Here is a 22,286-nt window from a genome sequence, read left to right as displayed (position 1 = left end):
TTACACCTCATGGGTTCCACCGGTGTTGACACGACATTGGAGAATAAAATGCTACAGCCACTGACAGTTTCTATAGCCATGGTTGCAAAACATTATCCATCATAGCCTCTTCTAACTCCATCCAATTCTAATGCTTTATGACTTTTTAAAACATCACTTCTTTGGTCATTGCTTGAGACCATTTTATTCCTATGAGTTTGCAAGTATATGCGCAATCATTTTTTTAGAATAATCTCTGCTTGGGAGGTTGCAGTGTGGTGCTAAAAACAAACAGATAAAGCTTCCACCACTATAAGCTCCAAAAGCCCTGTGTGGTGCTCACCCTTATATCCCCGGCTCGCTTTAGGTACTAGAAACTCAAAAACTCAGTTTGCTAGAGATACAAATCAGCCTTTCATTATGTGGTTTAAAACGTGCCTGTATCAGCTTTCTAATTTCCACCCACATAATATGCAGAAGAAACACAGCAGACCCTTTTTACAAAGCTTACAAAAGTTACGTAAGAAGCAGACAAGAAATACATTTATGTGTTCTAATGGATCCATTTTTATAGTGTCAATATTTACAGCATGAATTTGCATGTCTGTCAGTGATTATAACTCACAAGGAAATCCACTGTTTCATCTTATATTTTCTTTTTTTTTTGAGACAGAGTCTCGCTCTGTCGCCCAGGCTGGAGTGCAGTGGCGCGATCTCAGCTCACTGCCACCTCTGCCTCCGGGGTTCAAGCGATTCTCCTGCCTCAGCCTCCCAGGTAGCTGTGATTATAGGCACCTGCCGCCGCCGCGGGCTAATTTTTGTGTTTTTAGTAGAGACAGGGTTTCACTATGTTAGCCAGGCTGGTCTCAAACTCCTGACCTCAAGTGATCCACCCGCCTCGGCCTCCCAAAGTGCTGGGATTACAGGTGTGAGCCACCGTGCCCAGCCTCATCTTACCTTTTCCTTTATCTTTCTCTTATTTGTTATGTGGGATGAATCTCTGTTCACACAAATTTTTGTTTTCACTATTAAACATATATAGCATTTAAGGCCAGGCACAGTGGCTCACACTTGTAATCCCAACACTTTAGGAGGCCGAGGCAGGCTGATCACAAGGTCAGGAGATCAAGACCATCCTGTCCAACATGGTGAAACCCCCTCTCTACTAAAAATACAAAAAAATTAGCTGGGCATGGTGGTGCATGCCTGTGGTCCCAGCTACTCAGGAGGCTGAGGCAGGAGAATCACTTGAACCCTGGAGGCAGAGGTTGCAGTGAGTCAAGATTATACCACTGCACTCCAGCGTGGTGACAGAGTGAGACTCTGCCTCAAAATAAATAAATAAACAAATATGGCATTTAATATTATAAATTGTACATATACATGCTAAATATATTAAATACATTTAGTGTTAATTATATATAAATGTATACATGTACTTTAAATATATATTAGGCCGGGCGCGGTGGCTCAAGCCTGTAATCCCAGCACTTTGGGAGGCCGAGACGGGCAGATCACGAGACGGGCGGATCATGAGGTCAGGAGATCGAGACCATCCTGGCTAACACGGTGAAACCCCGTCTCTACTAAAAAATACAAAAAAACTTGCCGGGTGAAGTGGCCGGCGCCTGTAGTCCCAGCTACTCGGGAGGCTGAGGCAGGAGAATGGCGTGAACCCAGGAGGTGGAGCTTGCAGTGAGCCGAGATCCGGCCACTGCACTCCAGCTTGGGCGACAGAGCCAGACTCCGTCTCAAAAAAAAAAAAAAAAAATATATATATATATATATATATATATATATATATATAAATGTGATTGCATATTAAATATATAATATAAATGTTAAAATTTTAGTAAATATATATGATTAATTTGAATTATAAGTTTGATGACTGAAACTATACTTAGGTCTTTTTTTTAATGTTTGCCCCCAACCCCATTTCCCCATTACAGTTTCCTTTACACCCTAGATACTCAATTAGCATTATTTTGTCATTTGTGGTATGTAAGTAAAGATCACACACTTTATATTTGCCAATGTGGACATAAAGAGAAACACTGAAATACAAAATAGTTGTCTAAAAGAATGTGAAGGGCCAGGCATGGTGGTTAACACCCGTAATCCCAGCACTTTGGGAGGCTGAGGCAAGCTGATTGCTTGAGCCCAGGAGTTTGAGACCAGGCCCTGGGCTACATTGTGAAACCCTGTCTCTACAAAAAATACAAAAAATTAGCCAAGCATGGTGATGCGCACCTGTAATCCCAGCTGCTTGTGAGGCTGAGGTAGGAGGATCAACTGAGCCCAGGGAGGTCGAGGCTGCAGAGAGCCATGATTGTGCCACCGCACTCCAGCCTAGGCAACAGAGCAAGACCCTCAAAAAAAAAGAAAAGAAAAAAGAAAAAATGCTAGGCAGCCAGGTAAGGTGATGTGCCTGTAGTCCCAGTTACCCAGGAGGCTGAGGCAGGAAGATTGATTGCTTGAGCCCAAGATGTTACAGTGAGCTATGATCATGCCACTGCACTCCAGTCTGGTGACAAAGTGGCACCTTGTCTCTAAAAATAAAATAAAATAATGCTTTTTCTAAAAATGAATGATAGGCACTAGAGGTGTCTCCTGCTTTTGCTAGAGGCACTGGATATAAGAAGGGAAACTTCCAGCCGGGCGCGGTGGCTCACGCCTGTAATCCCAGCACTTTGGGAGGCTGAGGTGGGCAGATCACGAGGTCAGGAGTTCGAGACCAGCCTGACCAACATGGTGAAACCCTGTCTCTACGAAAATACAATAATTAGCCAGGCATGGTGGCACGTGCCTGTAATCCCAGCTACTCGGGAGGCTGAGGCAGGAAAACTGCTTGAACCTGGGAGGTAGAGGCTGCAGTGAGCCGAGATCGAGCCACTGCACTCCAGCCTAGGTAATAGAGCGAGACTCCGTCTCAAAAAAAAAAAAGGGGAAACTTCCAGCATCTCCTTGGGATGTTTGAACCTCAGTAAACACACCCAAAATTGAGCTCCTGATCTCCTCTACCTGCCTCAAACTTGTTCTCCCCCAGTCTCTGCCATCACAGCCAGCAACACAGATCAGAACCCCTCATCCTGAGTCCTCCCTCCAGGCCATCACGACATCTTGCAATTTCTGCTGGCCACTGCCAGCCTCAGACTCAGGTCATAAAAGAGGCAGGTAGATACACAGAAGAAATCCCATGCAGGCCACTGGCTCTCCCCACCATCAATGCCACTCCCAAAAATCAACTCCTGGTCAGGCACAGTGGCTCACACCTGTAATATCAACATTCGGGGAGGCCAAGATGGATGCATTGCCTGAGCCCAGAAATTCAAGACCAGCCTGGGCAAAATGGTGAGACCCTATCTCTACAAAAAAATCAAAGAATTAGCTTAGTGTGATCACGTGCCTGTAGTCCCAGCTACTTGGGAGGCTGAGGCAGGAGGATCACTGGAGCCCAGGAGTTTAAGACTGCAGTGAGTCATGATCACACCATTGCGCTCCAGCCTGGGTCAGGGTTATCTTTTAAGAAGCCGTCTTTAATGGCTTTCTCTTAGGCCTGGATTAACAAAATGCAAACTCTTTTCCATGATGTTTAGTGACCCACATGCTCTGAGTCTCGGTAATCCCCATAACCCTACCTTGTGCCCATCTCCTCCTTGCTGGGCACCTTGTACTGTTGCAAGGTCGGCCTTCTTTAAGTCCCTCAACATGCCAAGCGTTCCCAGCCTTAGGACCTTCATGAACGCTACTCCCTCTAGCAAAGATGGACATCTCCCTGCTCATCAAATAACTTCAGCCCCACCTCCCTGGAGGAGCCTTCTCTGATGACCTCACTTATGGGATTCCCACCCACTATTGTGCAGTACCTGCAGGTTCCTGGTTCCTTCAGAGCACTAAATCTCACCTCCAACCCACAAAGAAAGTCCCAGAGGATGTAGAATCTTTATTCACCACTGAGTACTTAGTATCCAGTGTCCAGCACACAGCAGCTGCTCAAACAGCAGTTAAGCCTGTATCTAGGCCAAGCACGGTGGCTCATGCCTGTAATCCCAACATTTTGGGAGGCCGAGGTGGCGGATCACTTGAGGTCAGGAGTTTGAGTCCAGCCTGGCCAACACGGTGAAACCCCATCTCTACCAAAAATATACAAATTTGCCAGGCCTGGTGGTGCATGCCTGTAATCCAGCTACTCGGGAGGCTGAGGCAGGAGAATTGCTTGAACCTGAGAGGCGGAGGTTGCAGTGAGCTGAGATCACGCCATTGCACCCCAGCCTGGGTGACAGAGCGAGATTCACTGTCAAAAGAAAAGAAAAGAAAAGAAAAGCTCTGGGCCAGGTACAGTGGCTCACACCTGTAATCTCAGCACTTTGGGAGGCTGAGGCGGGCGGATCACCAGGTCAGGAGTTTGAGACCAGACTGGCCAACACAGTGAAACCCCGTCTCTATTAAAAATACAAAAATTAGCCAGGTGTGGTGGCACGAGTAGTTGCAGCTACTCGGGAGGCTGAGGCAAGAGAATCACTTGAACCTGGGAGGCGGAGGTTGCAGTGATCTGAGATCGTGCCATTGCACTCCAACCTTGGTGACAGTGAGACTCCATCTCAAAAAAAAAAAAAAAAAAAAAAATTCTGGGCTGGGCACAGTGGCTCACGCCTGTAATCCTAGCACTTTAGGAGGTCAAGGCAGGTGGATCACAAGGTTGGGAGTTCAAGAGCAGCCTGGCCAACATGGTGAAACCCATCTCTACTGAAAATACAAAAATTAGCCAGGTGTGGTGGCAGGCGCCTGTAATCCCAGCTAGTTGGGAGGCTGAGGCAGGAGAATGGCTTGAACCCGGGAGGCGGAGGTTGCAGTGAGCCGAGATTGTGCCACTGCACTCCAGCCTGGGCAATATGAGCAAGACTCCATCTCAAAAGAAAAAGTCTATATTTAGGCAAGAAAATAAGTCCTTTCAATGTGTCTAGTTTAAGTCATTTAATTCATATTTACTGGTTCTATATTTTGGTAAATAATTACCACCAGCTGCCTCTACATAGTATATTAACAAAGACAAGTCTAATTTAACATTTATATGCTATTCATTTTTTCTTTTCTTTTAAAAAAATTTTTTTAATAGAGAAGGGGTTTCACCAAATTGCCCAGGCTGGTTTTTAACTCCTGGGCTCAAGTAATCCACCCACCTCGGTCTCCCAAAGTGCTGGGATTACAGGCGTGAACCACTGTGCCTGGCCCCCCATTCATTTCTAATGTCCCATTCAGTACATGTGATAAGAAATAAGATGATTTGCAGAAATAACTTTGAACATTAGCTCTTTGTTTATTAGCCGTATAATTTGTGTGTGTATTTTTTGCACTCCTCAACAAATTGTGATGATGTCTTCCAAATCAATTTAGAAGGAAAAAAAAAATCCAAATAATTCTAAATCAGCCACAAACCATGATTGACAACAGTCATAAATAACTACATCCAGGCCGGGCGCGGTGGCTCAAGCCTGTAATCCCAGCACTTTGGGAGGCCGAGACGGGCGGATCACGAGGTCAGGAGATCGAGACCATCCTGGGTAACACAGTGAAACCCCGTCTCTACTAAAAAATACAAAAACTGGCCGGGCGCGGTGGCTCAAGCCTGTAATCCCAGCACTTTGGGAGGCCGAGGCGGGCGGATCACAAGGTCAGGAGATCGAGACCACAGTGAAACCCCGTCTCTACTAAAAATACAAAAAATTAGCCGGGCGCGGTGGCGGGCGCCTGTAGTCCCAGCTACTCAGGAGGCTGAGGCAGGAGAATGGCGGGAACCCGGGAGGCGGAGCTTGCAGTGAGCCGAGATCGCCCCACTGCACTCCAGCCTGGGCAACAGCCTGAGACTCCGTCTCAAAAAAAAAAAAAATAAATAAATAAAATAAAAAATAAATAAAAAATACAAAAACTTAGCCGGGCGAGGTGGCAGGCGCCTGTAGTCCCAGCTACTCGGGAGGCTGAGGCAGGAGAATGGCGTGAACCCGGGAGGCGGAGCTTGCAGTGAGCTGAGATCTGGCCACTGCACTCCAGCCTGGGTGACAGAGCGAGACTCCGTCTCAAAAAAAAAAAAAAAAAAAAAAAAAATAACTACATCCAGGCTCTTCATCTACTCTCAGCAGACTTTATGTACTATTGCCTTTTTTTTACTGCAAAGAACCTTCCTGGAGTCTGTACTACCTTCAAGATGGTTTGTAGGGTCCCCAAGCCTAGTAGCCACAGGAGTCTACCAGCAACTGAGGAAGCCCTTTTCAGTGAATTATGGATCTAAACAAGGCAAATGAACACAGAGAGGGAAACTGTGCCTCCCAAGGCCAAGAAAAGCAATTTTGCCAAACCTAGATAATTGTCCAAAGGAGAGAACGAAGCCAGGGCTAGCAAACAAACATGACAGATCAGAGAATTGTTTTGCCATTTGGTAAAAGGCAAGATCAAGTATTTGTATAAAGGTTGTGAGGAAAAATTAAAGACTCAAACAATGACTCTAGCACTTCCATTTCATGCCAGGTTAAGACAAAAATACCTAATTGAGCTCTACAACCAAGAACAATCTAAATGGAATCCTGTAGCAGCAATTGACACTTGTGAAAACCTCAAAGGTGAAAAGAGGTATTTAAGACAATTTGTCTTGACAGTTACTCTCAGAACAATCATTAATTATAATTAAATGACAATAGAAAAGGTGATAAACAATATAGTAACATAAGTCAGTCAAGTATCTGTAGGGCATGCAATTCACAAAACAGGTTCAAAACAGAGAGCTATACATTTAGATGTAAATCACAAAAAGATTGCCAAAGAGGAGGCTTTGATTTGGAAACAGGGAAGCTCTGAAATGGGGAAGTGCTGAAATGATTGCAACATCCCCACATTTGGCCCTGCCTTGCACGTTACTTAGTCATCAGCCTCCATCAAGGACTTGTGGTGGCAGAGAAAATAAACCACAGAAAACATGGCAGCCTCCTAGAAGAGGTCTGGGAGAAAACCCATGCTCATTCAGAAAGGTATGTTCGTGGTTGTATTTCGAGTAAAACGCTTTCGGTCACGCTTGAAATGTGTAAAAGCCTGTGTGTCTTATTCATTTATTCAACAAATATTTATGGAGCACCTACTCTGTGGCAGATGCTCCTCTAATGTGCTTTGGATATATCAATGAATGAAGTAGACATTCTAGTCAGGGAGAGACAGACAATAGGTCATACAATTACATAGCATGCTACAAAGTGATAAATACCAGAGAAAGAGCAGGGTAGCCACACGGAGGATGCGGGCAGGAAGGAGGAATTGCTGTTTTAACTAGGAAGAGGCAGAGCAAAGACTTGAAGGAGGCGAAGGAGTGAAGCATGGATATGTCTGGGGATGATGGTTCAGGCATCGGGGAAGCCAGTGCAAAGGCCCTGTGGTATGAATGTGTTGGGCACACCCCATCAAGAAAATGAGTGTGGTTAAAGCAGAGGGAGTAAGGATGTGTGTGGTAGCAGGTGAGGTTAAAGAGGTGATGGGGCTTAGAAATAAAGTCACTCACTGGCTTTTGAGTGAGATAGAAAGGCTCTAGAAAGTTTTCAGCAGGGGACTGATACGATCTGACTTCTGTTTTAAAAGAGTCACTCTGGCCAGGTGCGGTGGCTCACGCCTGCAATCCCGGCACTGTGGGAGGCCAAGGTAGGCAGATCGCTTGAGGCCAGGAGTTCGAGACCAGCCTGGCCAACATGGTGAAACTCCATCTCTACTAAAAATACAAAAATTAGCCAGGCGTGGTGGTGCACATCTGTAATCCTAGCTACTCAGGAGGCTGAGGCAGGGGAATCACTAGAGCCCGGAAGGCAGAGGTTGGAGTAAGCTGAGATCATGCCACTGCACTCCAGCCTGGGTGACAGAGTGAGACTCCGTCTCAAAAAAAACAAAGTCACTCTGGATACTACGTCAAGAAAGGAGTGTGCAGGGAGAGCAGTGAGGACAAAGGTGGAAGCAGGGGAGCAGATAAGCAGATTCTGCAGACGCATCCACCCTTCTGACACTAGCTCTAGCTAATGGAGAAAAGGCAAGACCTTTCATACATGACTAGGGTGTATGAGAACATGGGTGTTACCATTTAATTTCAGGGTCTGTGTGCCTCCTGCAGTTCCCACCAGAGAAGTGACTCCTAGGTTTCACACTGGGCTTGTCCGTATCACATGAGCTGGCAGTTTCTGTTTACTCACTGGCAAATACCTTGAGGTAGATCCTGGAGCCCACAATGTGGAGCAAAAAGCAAAGGAGGTCCCTGAGCCAAACTACTGTTTGCACCAAATGGGAAGGGCTAACTTGTTATTGGATTTCTCTTTGCTCTGCAAATAGGATTTCACTAGAGGCAATTCTTCCAATAGTTCTTCATCCACCTGTTCTTCCTCATCTTTTCCTTAACTAAGAGTACGCCGTCAGCCCACCAGAAAAGCCACACTGCTGTGACTCATTGATATTCACCTGATACTGCCCTTTCACTCTTGGATTTCTTGGCTGACTCTCCGTAATTTTTAGAGGTGAGATCTCACTATGTTATCCAGGCTGGAGTGCAGTGGCTAGTCACAGGGGCAATCATAACATACTAAAAGCCTTGAGCTCCTGTCAACCATCGATGTTCCTGCCTCAGCCTCCCAAGTAGCTGGGATCACAGGCATGAACCACCACACTCAGCTCTTCACTCTCCCTAATTTTGAGAAAACGTACTTTTTTCCTTCTAATAATGACCTAATAAGTTTTTTCTAATTATGAAACAATGCACTTTTTTCCTCCTCATCATCACTTATTGGCAACTCTCAGACTTTTTTTTTTTTTTTCCCTCCTCACTGCCTGTATGATCAGGTCTTTATTCAAAAGAAGCTGTCCAAAATAATTTGACCTTTATGGAATAATCAAATGTAAGAGTTTATGCAGCAGGTTGCTTTTCCTCTGGAGTAGATTTCTTTTCTGCAGGCTTCTTTTCAGGGGCTGGTGTCTTGGTAGCTGCTGCCTTTTTTCCCACTAGAGGCTTCTTCTGCTTCTTCACACCAACAGCAGCCTTCTTTCCTTTCTTTTCCCTAACCCTAACCCACCACAGGCTTCTTGCCTGTAACCGCCACCTTCTCATCTGATTTGGCTTCTAGTGCTGCTGCTGCAGCAGCTGCCTTATCCACCCGGAGCTTGGGATTCCTGGCCTGGCGAAGAATGGTATTCCGGCGCATGGTCTTTGCACATGGGTTTAGCTTCAACATGATTCTCAGGTTTTTCAGTGGGTTCTTCTTTAGGACTCTGCGAGGAATCTTCTTGCGTGGTGCTCCAAGGACTCTTTGGATCTCTGGGCTTTTCAAGATTCTGCTAAGATCTGTATTAATCATCTTGTGCATGGGAAGATTGTAGTTACTCTTGAGGGAAGCGGCTTTACGCCAAGTGCCATAAAATTCATCTAACTTCCGGAAAGCACTTTCAGTCCAAATGCAGAAACGTCCCACATGCCCACCAGGAGCAAGCTTCAAAATGTTCAGTTTGCTTACATTAAGCAGAGTAATTCCAGGGATGTTTCTGAAGGCCTTGATGATACCATTATCCTCATTATAGATGATGCCCGGCCCCCTGCGCTGGATACGGCGACAGTTTCTCATTTTGCCTTTGCCAGCTCTCATTCCCTGAGAGGCATAGACCTTTTTGATATCATTCCAGGCTTTAAGTTTCTTAAGAAGCAAAACAACTTCCTTGGTTTTCTTGTAGCCTTCAACTTTATCTTCAACTACCAAAGGAAGTTCAGGAACTTCCTCAACACGGTGACCTTTAGACATGACCAGTGCTGGCAGGGCTGAGGCAGCCAGGGCAGAACAGACGGCATATCGTTTTTGGGTTGTGTTCCCTCTACGATGCCAGCAGCGCCAGGTTTTGGTTGCTGCAAACATTCGGCCTCCACGACACATGTTTCCAAAAGCACCCCGGCCAGAGCGGTGAGTCCCACCACCTCCAACTGTGGGAATTTGAGCCACAGCTCTGCCAGTACCCCAAGACTCAGCACCGGTCTGATGACCTGCGAATTCACTGACAGTGTAGGGCTGTTGTTTTTGCGCAAGCTGGTGTGAACAAAGTTCACAATATCTGGTCGAATAGGAGCCTTGAATACAGCAGGCAAAGTGACATTTTTGCCAGATGACTCCCCCTTTTCGGAGTACACCGGTATCAGTGGGCAAGCACACGCCATGGCGGAGAGAGGAGACAGCCACGCTCCTCTCAGCCCAGCTGCTGCCATAGGAAAAGCCTCTCAGCCTTTTAAAGGATATTAAAGAGCAGAAAAAGAGGTATAAAGTTGTTTGCTTGTTTGTTTGTTTGTTTTTAGATGGAGTCTTGCTCTGTCGCCCAGGCTGGAGTGCAGTGACGCAATCTTGGCTCACTGTTACCTCCACCTTCCGGTCTCAAGGGATCCTCCCACCTCAACCTCCTGGGTAGCTGGGATTACAGGCACGCACCACCACGCCTGGATAATTTTTGTATTTTTTGTAGAGATGGGGTTTTGCCATGTTGCCCAGGTTGTTCTCAAACTCCTGGGCTCAAGTGATCCACAGGCCTTGGTCTCCAAAAGTGCTGGGATTATGGGTGTGAGTGACCAAGCCTGGCCCAGATTAATTTATTTAATCCTTATAATAACCCTGTGAGGTAGGCATTTTACAGTTGGGGAAACTGAGTCACGAGGTTTTCTTTTTTAGTTAGCCTGCATAAAGTCGCGTGTAAGTGGCAGAACTAAGATTGGAACCAAGGCAGTCTATGCTCCTAGTCACTCTGCTATGGAGTGTGAATTTAGTATGAATAGCCATCCTTTCCCCAAAATCTGCATCTTTAGCTAAATCCCTTTTTTTTCTCTCCCTGTGACCAAACTTTGCTGATTTCCCTGATAACAAACTAGCCCGCAGAGCTGAGCTCTCCTCCATGCCAGCATGCTGCAGTCCTTTACAATCTAACGAAATTCTAAGGTTAAGCCACAACCACCTCACTCTTCCCTGGACAAGTCTAAAACAGTAAGATCATCCTCATGGAGAAATAGATCAGAGATATGAACTGGTAGAACATAAAACAAAAACAGAAAACCTCAAAAACATTAGGCCATTGCATTTTCTGTTAATAAAAAGTTGCAGTGCCCCATTGAGTTTTCTATGTCACCAAACCCTCCCAGTTGTAGTTACACAAAGGCAACTTTGTCTTGAGAAGGCTACTGGGAAGATGGGCCTAATCTTGGCAAGGGCTTGGTGTCCCGAGAACCACGTTATTATTTTTAAAACTAAATGACAACACACAAAAAGAAATATTATTTAAGCCACCTTTTCTTTTCTTTTTTTTTTTTTTAGACGGAGTCTCACTCTCGTTGCCCAGGCTGGAGTGCAGTGGCACAATCTCGGCTCACTGCAACCTCCGCCTCCCAGGTTCAAGCAGTTCTCCTGCCTCAGCCTCCCAAGTAGCTGGGACTACAGGTACCTGCCACTATGCCCGGCTAATTTTTGTATTTTTAGTAGAGATAGGGTTTCACCCTATTGGACGGGCTGGTGTTGAACTCCTGACCTTGTGATCTACCCACCTCGCCCTCCCAAAGTGCTGGGATTACAGACATGAGCCACCGTCCCCAGCCTAAGCCATCTTTTCAAAAATCACAGTGCTATTATCTTCACCAACGTGGAACCCTAGTTTTTGAAACATGAATGATTTACCTGTGCTTACAAGGTTCAAATACACATTTTCAGAATAGGAATTAAATTGATCTAAGAGAAATAACACCTGAAAAAACCCTGTCCATTCTGTACTTCTATACTTTTTCTTTTTCTTGGGGCACGTGAAATGCTTTACAAACATGATTGAGCCAGGTCTCGGTGCTCTGAAAGGTAGATACTTTTTATTATAATTTTAATACGCTGGCATTTCCTTGGTCAGGTACAGGCATCCTGTTCCTGTTTCAGCTGCACAATGCCCTGCATTCATTGTACACTCACTCCTGCCCACTGGTACATATACTTAACTCTTGCTCACCCACATGTGGATTATCCATAGCGTCTGGGAACAGGTTGTCTTCCACCCCAGTTGGTGAGTACTCAAGGCAAAACTGACAATTCGTCGATGCAAGGCACAGTCAGGAGGCCAAAGCTGTCAGCAACTCCCCTTTCATTCAACATACACCCACCAGGAACCCACTATGGTCTCTGTGCAGGGCCACCATGTTCGTGAGAACCACAAACATATAGTATCCCCAAAGACAAATATCGTGATTTGGGGAGACTGGATATTCTTTTCTTGATTAATGTGGTTGAGTGTAATCTATAAATAAAGCATACATTTTTCAGAACCAGAAATCTCCTGAGACTAAAACATTGATATTTTCCTAAAACACAAAGGGTTTTCAGGGTTACACTAGCACTCTGTTTTCTCTTGATGTCATCTCCCTGAAACGGCCTTCAGAAAAGCAGAGATTGTGCTTTTGACTTCTAAAATGACTCCACTCTAAAAGCTTTGATAGGGTGTACCAAAAGAGCTACTATAGTCACAATCACTTCTATGTGATCAGCTTATTTGTGTATTTTATTTTACAAACACATAAACCATATGCATCTAGACACACCTACAAATCGTTTTTTACATAAACTAAGTTCCTATGATGACAAAAATGGAAGATTCACAATGACAAAAAAAGACTTCTATTAAATATGTAAGTTACTTAAATCGAGCTGCAATTCTTTTTTTTTTTTTCGGGTGTCCTTAAACCACACAGAAATAGAGGAAAGGCAGAGAGTGGGAGTATGGTTGAAGGGTTTGTGCCTTTTGTAATCAGTTTACTTTTGGTTGTACCAAGAGATGATATCTTGAATTCATTCAAACTAGTGTCTATTGCAGTACACTAGGAACATTTGAATTACAAAAGGGAGGAGGAGCTTCTACTTCTCACAGTTGCTAGTTTACCTGCAATCCTTTGAGGGCATTGGTAATCTCCATGTGAGCTGTCTGGTAAATTCCACACTAGGACCACATTCAGAACTTACCTGTTTCTTGGCCATTTATTCCTCTAGACATTCTCTCCCTTTCTACTTTCACTGGAAAATGAAAGTTTTCCTCCCCCACACCTTTTTCAGAGCAAAAGATACGAGATCCTTAAAAGAAGGTGGTCATTGACTTCAAGCGGAGGAGATCGCCCTCCCCACTGCCTCTCCCCTGATACAGACGCTGACAGAATAGATGGGGAAGCAACTATGAGAGAAACAGAAACAATCAGAACTCCAGCTCAGACGATCTCAGGAGTTTTACTGACAGGATGATTCAGGACCACACACAAAAAATGGCAGGGTGCCATTTTCCTGAATCTCTCCAGCATAAGATGGAAACAACAACTTGAGGTGGCAACTGAGCAATTAGTTACTGATCACTTCTACGACAATTCTCTGGAGGCTCCAAAGGCCTCCTATCTTGAAACCCAAGTCATCTCTGCAGTGCTGTTATTGAAAATATTTATCCGGTTGCTCTTTGAAGCCATTACTTGGAGCAGTAATGTTGGGACTAACACACACCTTTTATGATATTAAACCAGAAAATCAGCATCATCATTAAGACACAGAGACTGTTCCCAAGAGGGAAGGAAAATATATCTCCTAATCAGGCCAGTAGCTGAAACACTGCAACATAACCTTTAGCTTGGAATCACTGTGACAAGCACTTAAAGCTGCATTTAATGTCTTCATTGTAACTTCATAAAAGTTTGGCACCCAAATTCTACCTTCATTCTAAACATACCCTTTCTCCTAAGTCTCATGAATCCCAAACTTAAACCCTCTTCAGAGTAAGTTATTTTTCCCCAGAATAATGTATCTTCTGGGATAACCTAATCACAGTTTTCCTTGCGCCTGGGTCCAATGTTAAGAAAATCTCCCACCTTCATCCTTGTATCCACTCCCCTGACCTTTTCTGATAAATCAGGAGACTTAAGATGTGGAGGTGGAAACTTACTGAAATAGCCAAATGCTTTTCTATAGCAATGAAAGCTCAGTCATTTGGGACATGATTTAATCTTGAGCTTCAGAGCAGAATTTGAAAAGCAAATTAAATCCTTTTGTAAGAAAATAATTTCGCCTACTTTAACCCAATCTTTTAAAAAAATCATTAGGTAGAACAGTAAACCAAATAGTCTAATATGAATGTTCTTATCATGTGAGGAAAAAAAATATGAATAGTCTTTGACACTGGTTAGAGCAAGTGTATAGAACATGTGTCCAGAAGCATGTAGTTCCCTTGCTTTCTGTCTTTATTTTATCCTCAGTATCACCACTGCTTTGGGCAGAATTCTTTCAAAATTTAGTTTAAAGCAGCACAGTGGGGGAGTCAAAAATAAACATGTTGACTATTAAAAATACAGAGATTGGTACAAAAAAAATGATGATGATGAATTCTCAATCCTATGAACTTCTGTAAATGCAAAAACCAACAGGAAGATAATAAATCTTTAATAATTGATTGATATTCAGAATATCTTGATCTAATTAATTTAAGCATGGCCTACCCAGCCAGGTAAAGGACGGCAGAGCTAGCCTTATTTCTTCATTTGACACATACTGAAAGTTAATCACGAAGCTAGGTGCTTGGGAAATTTCTGAGATCCCATTCTTCCAGTGTGCAATAATTGGGTCAAAGAGGCCAACAGTATGTATATCAGAACAAGATGAAGGGTAAAGCAGACCAGAAAAAAATATTAAAACTCAAACCATCTCTTCCTTTCTTTTTTTCCTTCTGTTTTCCTTTCAGACTGGGTTGATTTTAGTTCCCTCCAAGACTTCAAGTCAGCAATCTGACAAAGATCATTGTTTAAATGACTAGCAACACAAACTCCCACAAAGTGATCTCTTCTTATCCTCTAGGTTGAGTACTTTGGTTTATCTAGAGGTTGTGTGTTATGCCGCTGACCATTAGAATCAGCACCTGCAATTCTCAAACGCTCTGGATCTAATTGCCAACCTTTTGAGCTCAAAACTTCGGCAGCCCCTTCATGTTGGGTTGCCAACCCTTTGCTTTCCCTCCCCTGAGAAATTCGTATGACCTTGCCTTAAAACTTTGAAAGAATACATTTTTTAATCTATATTCCTGCTAAAGAAAACAGTGAGTCATTAAAATACCACCAGAAAAAAAAAAAAAAAGGTTTGATTTTTAGTTCAGATCGGTAATGGCCTGTAAGGACCTTGGTGGTATCTTCCTATCACTTATGCCTTCGGACAGTACCCAGGAGTGGCTGAACTTTTACCTAATTAAAAAATGAGTCATTTATTTGAAAAGTTCCACTTCCATTTATTTTATCTGATTTCTTAAATATCCGGTCAACTGCTAATTTGTCAGATGTCATAATTCGTCAGCCCTACCCTTTTCTACAGGTTGAATTTTTAATTTGAAACAACTACACCTCCACCGAGTGTTACTTTCAGAGGTAAATTACTGCAGGAAGACCCCCCTCTGCCCTGGTTAACACTTAAATGAGATGCCTCCTGTCCAGGACGCTTCCTCAATCTCACTGTAATAATCTGAGTCTAAAGTCACCTGTGCTTCTGGGCGGTCCAATCATGTATTTTCAAGAGTGAAAAAAAAATCAGTTTCTTTTATGGAAAAAGATTCATCACTACAGGAAACACGATGGGGCTGACTGTAATGATTATCTGCCTTCCCAGAAGCTGACCCTTTTCAAACCTTTTTATAAACACTTTATTTCCCACTAAATATACCAAGAGACAGAAGGTGAGTGATAGCATGAGGGATAAGGGCTAAAAAGAGAAGAAAAAGAAAAAAATATATACTTCAAAAATTGGGACCCAAATGTAAGATTAAGGGACAATAGTTAGAAGGAATACCAAAAAACACCTTACCTTTCCTTGTTAAGTTTTTGGAGCCGCCCACTTCAGAAATTAACACCATTCACAGCCCAGGAGCAACTTAACACAGCTAGGAAGTCACCTACAACATCTTCTCGTCCGCCTTCTTTTTAATGTAAAACCAAAATAAGGAGTGTCCAGCGACTCCCCACCGCGCCGCTTAAAGCAACAGAGCGTTTTAGGCTTAACTCCCAGGCTCTGGGAATTCCAGTGGGTCAGAATTGCTTAACCTTGGAGACCTGCGGAGAGAAAGTCTCCAGGAGGACCGCTCCCCAAACCCTGGTTTCTCTTTATCCCAAGCTGCACATTCCACAGTGGAAAGCGGGAGCGGCGACCCGAAGGCAGCGAAGTTCTCTCGAGCTCAGCTCCCGAGGCCGGGAGCGCGCGGCGGTTCCACCCGCAGAGCGGCGCCGGGTCCCGGCTGCGTGGGGCGCTGCGCACCGGAGCGCACAGCGTCTGGTCTGCGGGCCCTTCCCGGTTCCCTCCCTCTCTCCTCCCGCCGCCCGCCCCCTGCCGAGGCCATCCGCCTCACAGTAGCAAGGTTGTGTCTCGTCTACTCCCTTCCCTTAAACTCACCAAACCAGATTTTTACTCCCAACACCGGCAACTTCCCGTAAATCTGCCCTGAAATTTTATCCTGCTCGCTGAGCCTCCCCTGGCTAAAGGCCAGTGCCACATTCCTCTTGTTTTTAGGAGCGCAGATACCTTTGCTGAAGGTTCAAAGAAAATCGGCCTTGATGGCAGAAATTGGGGGACTTGACCAGAAGGACTTCTCTCCCCGCCCCAAAAGTCACATGCCTTTCAGACACCCAGAAGTGGCACCTGCTCCACCTGGGGGCATCTGTCCGAGCCAGACGCTCGGCCCCCTTCGGGCTGTTGGAGAAACCCAGCCAGAACCACGCTGGAGGAATTAGGAACCTGCTGTTGAATTTCAAGCGGATCGGAACCGCCCCGTTCCCCTTCTTCCCCCCATAAAGAAGTCGCTGGACGAGGTGGGATCTCCGCGACCCCCGCGTGCCCGAGGAGAGCTCCCGGGGCGTCCTTACCTGGGGCCGAGCATGGCTTGGCCGCACGCAGGCAGGAGCGTCACGCGGACCGGGCCCTGACCTTTGCTGGGGCCTTCGCAGCAGGGCCTGGGGCCTGGGCGCTGCTCGTTCAGAAGTGGCTCATTTTAATGCGCTCTGACCTAGAGTTACGAAGGGTTTCTAGAAAGGGAACAAAAAAACATTGCATTTAGAAACAGCAGCCAAGCTCTCGCTTCACCTTGCCTGCTCTCTGGGGAGTTGGCTCGAACCCCCACCCCATCCCAATCCCCAAGAAACCCAGATGTCCGCAATCCGCGCCCCACCCCCTTCGCCTTACCTGTTTATACAAGAGTTAAGGAGCCTCCCGCATTTCAGTGGAGCGCTAAGCCTGTTTGTAGGCGCGGAATGGGCCAACAGGAATCTAATTCTGTGACTAAACAAACGAGAAGAGGAAGCAGGCACCACCAGGAACCTAAAACAGAGTTGTGATTTCGGGTTGCAGTGTCATTCAGCTGAGGGGAAAAAAAAAATACCGGGCTACTTTAGTGAAAGAATGTTCCAAAAATGGTTCTTTGCTGGTTGAGTTAACACATGCAAAGAGCTTAGAACGGTGCCTGGCACATAGTGTTAGCTGCCGTTATTGTTGTTATTCTTATTATTATTTACATTATGGCTTTTTTCTGAAGAAGGGGCGTGTGGTCAGAGTTAGACATGGGCTGTAGCCCCAGCACTGCCACTCACTAGCTGTGAGGCCATGAGCAAGATATTTAATCTCTCCCAGCCTCAGTTTCTGGAAGATTCTAACGATGGGATTTTTACAAACAGTTTACATTCATTGCTGACAGTCTTGAATACAATGGGAAATAAAGTCCCTGTAAAGGGTAGCCAACTGAATTTCATCTCACTTAAAAGTTACCAGATTGACAAGAGAAATGGAGATTAATTTGCCTGCATTCCATGAAGCTCACTAATAGGAAGGAAACTCAGGACCCAGCAATCATCCATCTGCTGTGCTTAATTCTCATTTGTATTTTAGCACTTGACCTGGTGTCTAACCCTGGGAGAGTTACTTATCCCAGACTGGGCCGGACAAATAATGACCCTTGCCGTTTGAAAAGCAGTATGAAAGAGAGGGAAATGATTTTGAAACTCCTCATAAATATTAAAAAGTGATTATTGAAGGCTAAAATGTTATCAGTGCCTCCACCCTTTATCCTCCATTTAACTTCACATTTAAAGAAAGAAATCATGGCCGGCACGGTGGCTCAAGCCTGTAATCCCAGCACTTTGCGAGGCCGAGACAGGCGGATCACGAGGTCAGGAGATCGAGACCATCCTGGTTGACACGGTGAAACCCTGTCTCTACTAAAAAATACAAAAAAAAAAAAAACTAGGCCGGGCGCGGTGGCTCAAGCCTGTAATCCCAGCACTTTGGGAGGCCGAGATGGGCGGATCACGAGATCAGGAGATCGAGACCATCCTGGCTAACACGGTGAAACCCCGTCTCTACTAAGAAATACAAAAAATAGCCGGGCGAGGTGGCAGCGCCTGTAGTCCCAGCTACTCGGGAGGCTGAGGTCGGAGAATGGCGTGAACCCGGGAGGCGGAGCTTGCAGTGAGCTGAGATCCGGCCACTGCACTCCAGCCCGGGCTACAGAGCGAGACTCCGTCTCAAAAAAAAAAAAAAAAAAAAAAAAAAAAACTAGCCGGGCGAGGTGGCGGGCGCCTGTAGTCCCAGCTACTGGGGAGGCTGAGGCAGGAGAATGGCGTGAACCCGGGAGGCGGAGCTTGCAGTGAGCCGAGATCACGCCACTGCACTCTAGCCTGGGCGGCAGAGCGAGACTCTGTCTCAAAAAAAAAAAAAAAAAAAAAAAAAGAAAGAAAGAAATCATGGCCGGCACGGTGGCTCAAGCCTGTAATCCCAGCACTTTGCGAGGCCGAGACAGGCGGATCACGAGGTCAGGAGATCGAGACCATCCTGACTAACACGGTGAAACCCCGTCTCTACTAAAAAATACAAAAAACTAGCCGGGCGAGGTGGCGGGCGCCTGTAGTCCCAGCTACTCGGGAGGCTGAGCCAGGAGAAGGGCGTGAACCCGGGAGGCGGAGCTTGCAGTGAGCTGAGATCCGGCCACTGCACTCCAGCCTGGGTGACAGAGCGAGACTCCGTCTCAAAAAAAAAGAAAGAAAGAAAGAAAGAAATCATAATCCCATTAATGAGGCCCTTTCTACTTTATGGAGCACTTTCACCCTTCTTACCTTATCTGATCCTTATAAAATGATCCTATGAGCTATTTTGTCCCCATTTTACAGATGAAAACACTGAAATCACACGGGTTAAGTATAAGTCCAAGGACTGGCTGGTGAGGTCGGGACTGGTTCTCAGTTCTAATTTTTTTTTTTTAAGTTGAAAAATCAAACTAGATTTTATTAAAATATATATAAATAACCCTCATTTTTCTTTATTTCATCAGTATTATAAAGTTAAGTGAAAATTAATTAAAAAGTAGTAGCCCTAAAAGAGCGAAATAAAGGTTGAAGAGGAATCAAGAAAACCGTAAATTTAAAAGCAGCATTTGCCACCTTTGGGAAAAATGATTCCTTAAAACCAGCAAAGAGGCCGGGCACGGTGGCTCAAGCCTGTAATCCCAGCACTTTGGGAGGCCGAGACGGGCGGATCACGAGGTCAGGAGATCGAGACCAGCCTGGCTGACACGGTGAAACCCCGTCTCTACTAAAAATACAAAAAACTAGCCGGGCGAGGTGGCGGGCGCCTGTAGTCCCAGCTATTTGGGAGGCTGAGGCAGGAGAATGGCGTAAACCTGGGAGGCAGAGCTTGTAGTGAGCTGAGATTCGGCCACTGTACTCCAGTCTGGGTGACAGAGCGAGACTCTGTCTCAAAAAAAAAAAAAAAACCAGCAAAGAATTCTGGAACATTTTAAATCCTTCTGATCTTTTATCTTCTCTTGAGGCAAAATTTAACCCAGACAAATTCAACATTTCCTGCATTTATGTTCATTCCTTGTCAATACCAGCCAGCATGTACTGTGAGCAGCAGGCAGTGGGAACTCTCTCAGCAAAGTTCCCTCACCAGACCTAAAGGTTGACACTGCCAGGCACAAACAATGGCTCCACCCCCTTAAGACAACTAAAAAACCCAGCTCCATATTAGCCTGAAGTTTTCTTTTCTTTTCCAGAAGTATCTGGATTATGGCCTCAAAAAAGGCTCACCGTCACAGACTGTCCAAGCTGAAGGATTCCAGAGGGGACATTCTCGCTGGGCACGGTGGCTCATGCCTGTAATCCCAGCACTTTGGGAGGCCAAGGCAGGCAGATTACCTGAGGTCAGGAGTTCCAGATGAGCCTGACCAACGTGGTGAAACCCCATCTCTACTAAAAATACAAAAATTGGCCGGGCATAGTGGCGGGCACCTGTAATCCCAGCCACTCCGGAGGCTGAGGCAGGAGAATGGCTTCAACCCAGGAGGTGTAGGTTGCAGGGAGCCGAGATTGCACCACTGCACTCCAGCCTGGGTGACAGAGTGAGACTTTGACTCAAATAAATAAATAAATAAAATAATAAAAATAAAAGGAATTTGAAAGTGTGGAGATCAGTGACTCCAGGTGAACCGGAAGTGGAGTCAGGGAAAACTGCTTGAGGAGGCTCAGGTTCCACTTCAGGAAGTGAGTCCTCATCTCAGAGAGGGTCAGTTACCCTTTCTCAGATGTTGCCTGCTCCTTCTTCAGTTTTGCCCACTGACACCTATGAAGTGGGTATATCTTTTCTTTTTTTTTTTTTTGAACCCCAAATCCACTGGAGAAATGGGTATAATTCTTGTTCCTATTTCTCACTGCCCTCCCCAGGAACATGACAAAAATAAAATAGATTTTTCTAAGTGGCAGGCTATAGCAAAACAAATGTGAACTTTCATTATTTCTTTTTTCTGGCTAACTTTGCCGCCTGTTTTATTATTATTACAATTATTTTAATTCTTAGGCCCACTCCATTTTCCTGGGGCATTTTAGTTTTCCAGACCCTTGCCTTTTACTTTCTGTTTTCTTCTTTTCCTTCTGCCTATGAGGCAATGTTCCAGAGTGAGTGCAAACAGCATGAAAATTCGTTTCCAATAGATTTGAGTTTGAATCTCAATTTTTTCTCTGAGCTATGTGATGTTGGACAAATTGCTTAATCACTTTGAGTTTTAGTGTCTTCATTTATAAATTAATAACACCTATCTTTCTGGATTTCTTTCTTTTTTTCGAGACAGAGTCTCACTCTATTGCCCAGGCTGGAGTGCAATGGTGCGATCTTGGCTCACTGCAACTTCTGCCTCCCAGGTTCAAGTGATTCTCCTGCCTCAGCCTCCTGAGTAGTTGGGATTATAGGCACACACCACCACAGCCAGCTAATTTTTTTTTTTTTTTTCAGTAGAGATGGGGTTTCACCATGTTGGTCAGGCTAGTCTCAAACTCCTGACCTCGTGATCTGCCTGTCTCGGCCTCCCAAAGTGCTGGGATTACAGGCGTGAGCCACCGCACCCAGTCTTCTTTTTTTTTTTTTTTTTTTTTTTTTTGAGATGGAGTCTCATTCTTGTTGCCCAGGCTGGAGTACAGTGGCACGATTTTGGCTCACTGCAACCTCAGCCTTCCAGGTTCAAGCAATTCTAGCAAGTAGCGGGGATTACAGGCATGCACCACCACGCCTAGCTAGTTTTGTATTTTTAGTAGAGACGGGGTCTCACCATGTTGGCCAGACTGGTTTCGAACCGCTGACCTCAGGTCATCCACCCGCCTCAGCCTCCCAAAGTGCTGGGATTGCAGGCATGAGCCACTGCGCCTGGCCATCTCTCTGGATTTCTACAAGAGTTAAATGAGAGCTAAAATCTCAGCATGGACCCTGGCACATAGAAGTTACTGAAGAAATGGTATTTCCTTTTGAATCTGGAAAGAAACCTCCTCCAAAGCTCACAAAGAATTATCTTTCCCATGCTTGTCTTAGATCAAATAATGCTATCTAAGACACCCTCATCAAGAGAGGTAAGCCACAATAAAAAAATAACCAGTCATGTGCATACCATTTCCACTTATGGGCATAGCATGTACATAGCATTCCCAGTGATAGATTTATTATCACCTTTAATTGTCACAACTGTGAGAGTTAAATATGGATAAGGCAGGGCCAGGCGCAGTGGCTCACGCTTTGTAATCCCAGCACTTTGGGAGGCCAAGGCAGGTGGATCACCTGAGGTCAGAAGTTCAACACCAGGCTGGTCAACATGGTGAAACCCTGTCTCTACTAAATATACAAAAATTAGCCAGGTATGGTGGCGGGCACCTGTAATCCCAGCTACTCGGGAGCCTGAGACAGGAGAATCGCTTGAACCCTGGA

The 22,286-nt window shown here is 45.2% G+C and overlaps 2 protein-coding genes across 6 annotated transcripts in view; both read right to left on the bottom strand.

The window, feature by feature from the left end:
- Window positions 1-17,363, bottom strand: part of RBM47 (RNA binding motif protein 47) — a 209,581-nt gene extending 192,218 nt beyond the window's left edge. For 3 of the 5 annotated variants that reach the window (XM_050790366.1, XM_050790359.1, XM_050790369.1), the window contains exons 1-2: window positions 17,235-17,363; window positions 16,919-17,077 (exon numbers count right to left, since the gene is read on the bottom strand). The gene's annotated coding sequence lies outside the window, so the exon portion shown is untranslated. Of the gene's footprint in view, window positions 1-15,866; window positions 16,361-16,577; window positions 16,878-16,918; window positions 17,078-17,234 lie in introns of those variants that run through there. The other 2 variants (XM_050790362.1, XM_050790360.1) reach the window with 2 other exon arrangements.
- On the bottom strand, window positions 8,819-10,248 carry LOC126954656 (60S ribosomal protein L4-like). Its single transcript, XM_050790373.1, is given in 3 exon segments — window positions 8,819-9,061; window positions 9,063-10,051; window positions 10,054-10,248. Coding segments are annotated over 3 exon segments (1,338 nt in total). The 5' UTR covers window positions 10,244-10,248; the 3' UTR covers window positions 8,819-8,902.
- Window positions 17,364-22,286: the final 4,923 nt, after the last annotated feature.

This window comes from Macaca thibetana, chromosome 5 (genome assembly GCF_024542745.1).
Source record: "Macaca thibetana thibetana isolate TM-01 chromosome 5, ASM2454274v1, whole genome shotgun sequence".
Classification (NCBI taxonomy): Eukaryota; Metazoa; Chordata; class Mammalia; order Primates; family Cercopithecidae; genus Macaca; species Macaca thibetana.
Note: the sequence above shows the minus strand (reverse complement) of the source record. Positions and strands in the feature narration are given on the sequence as shown.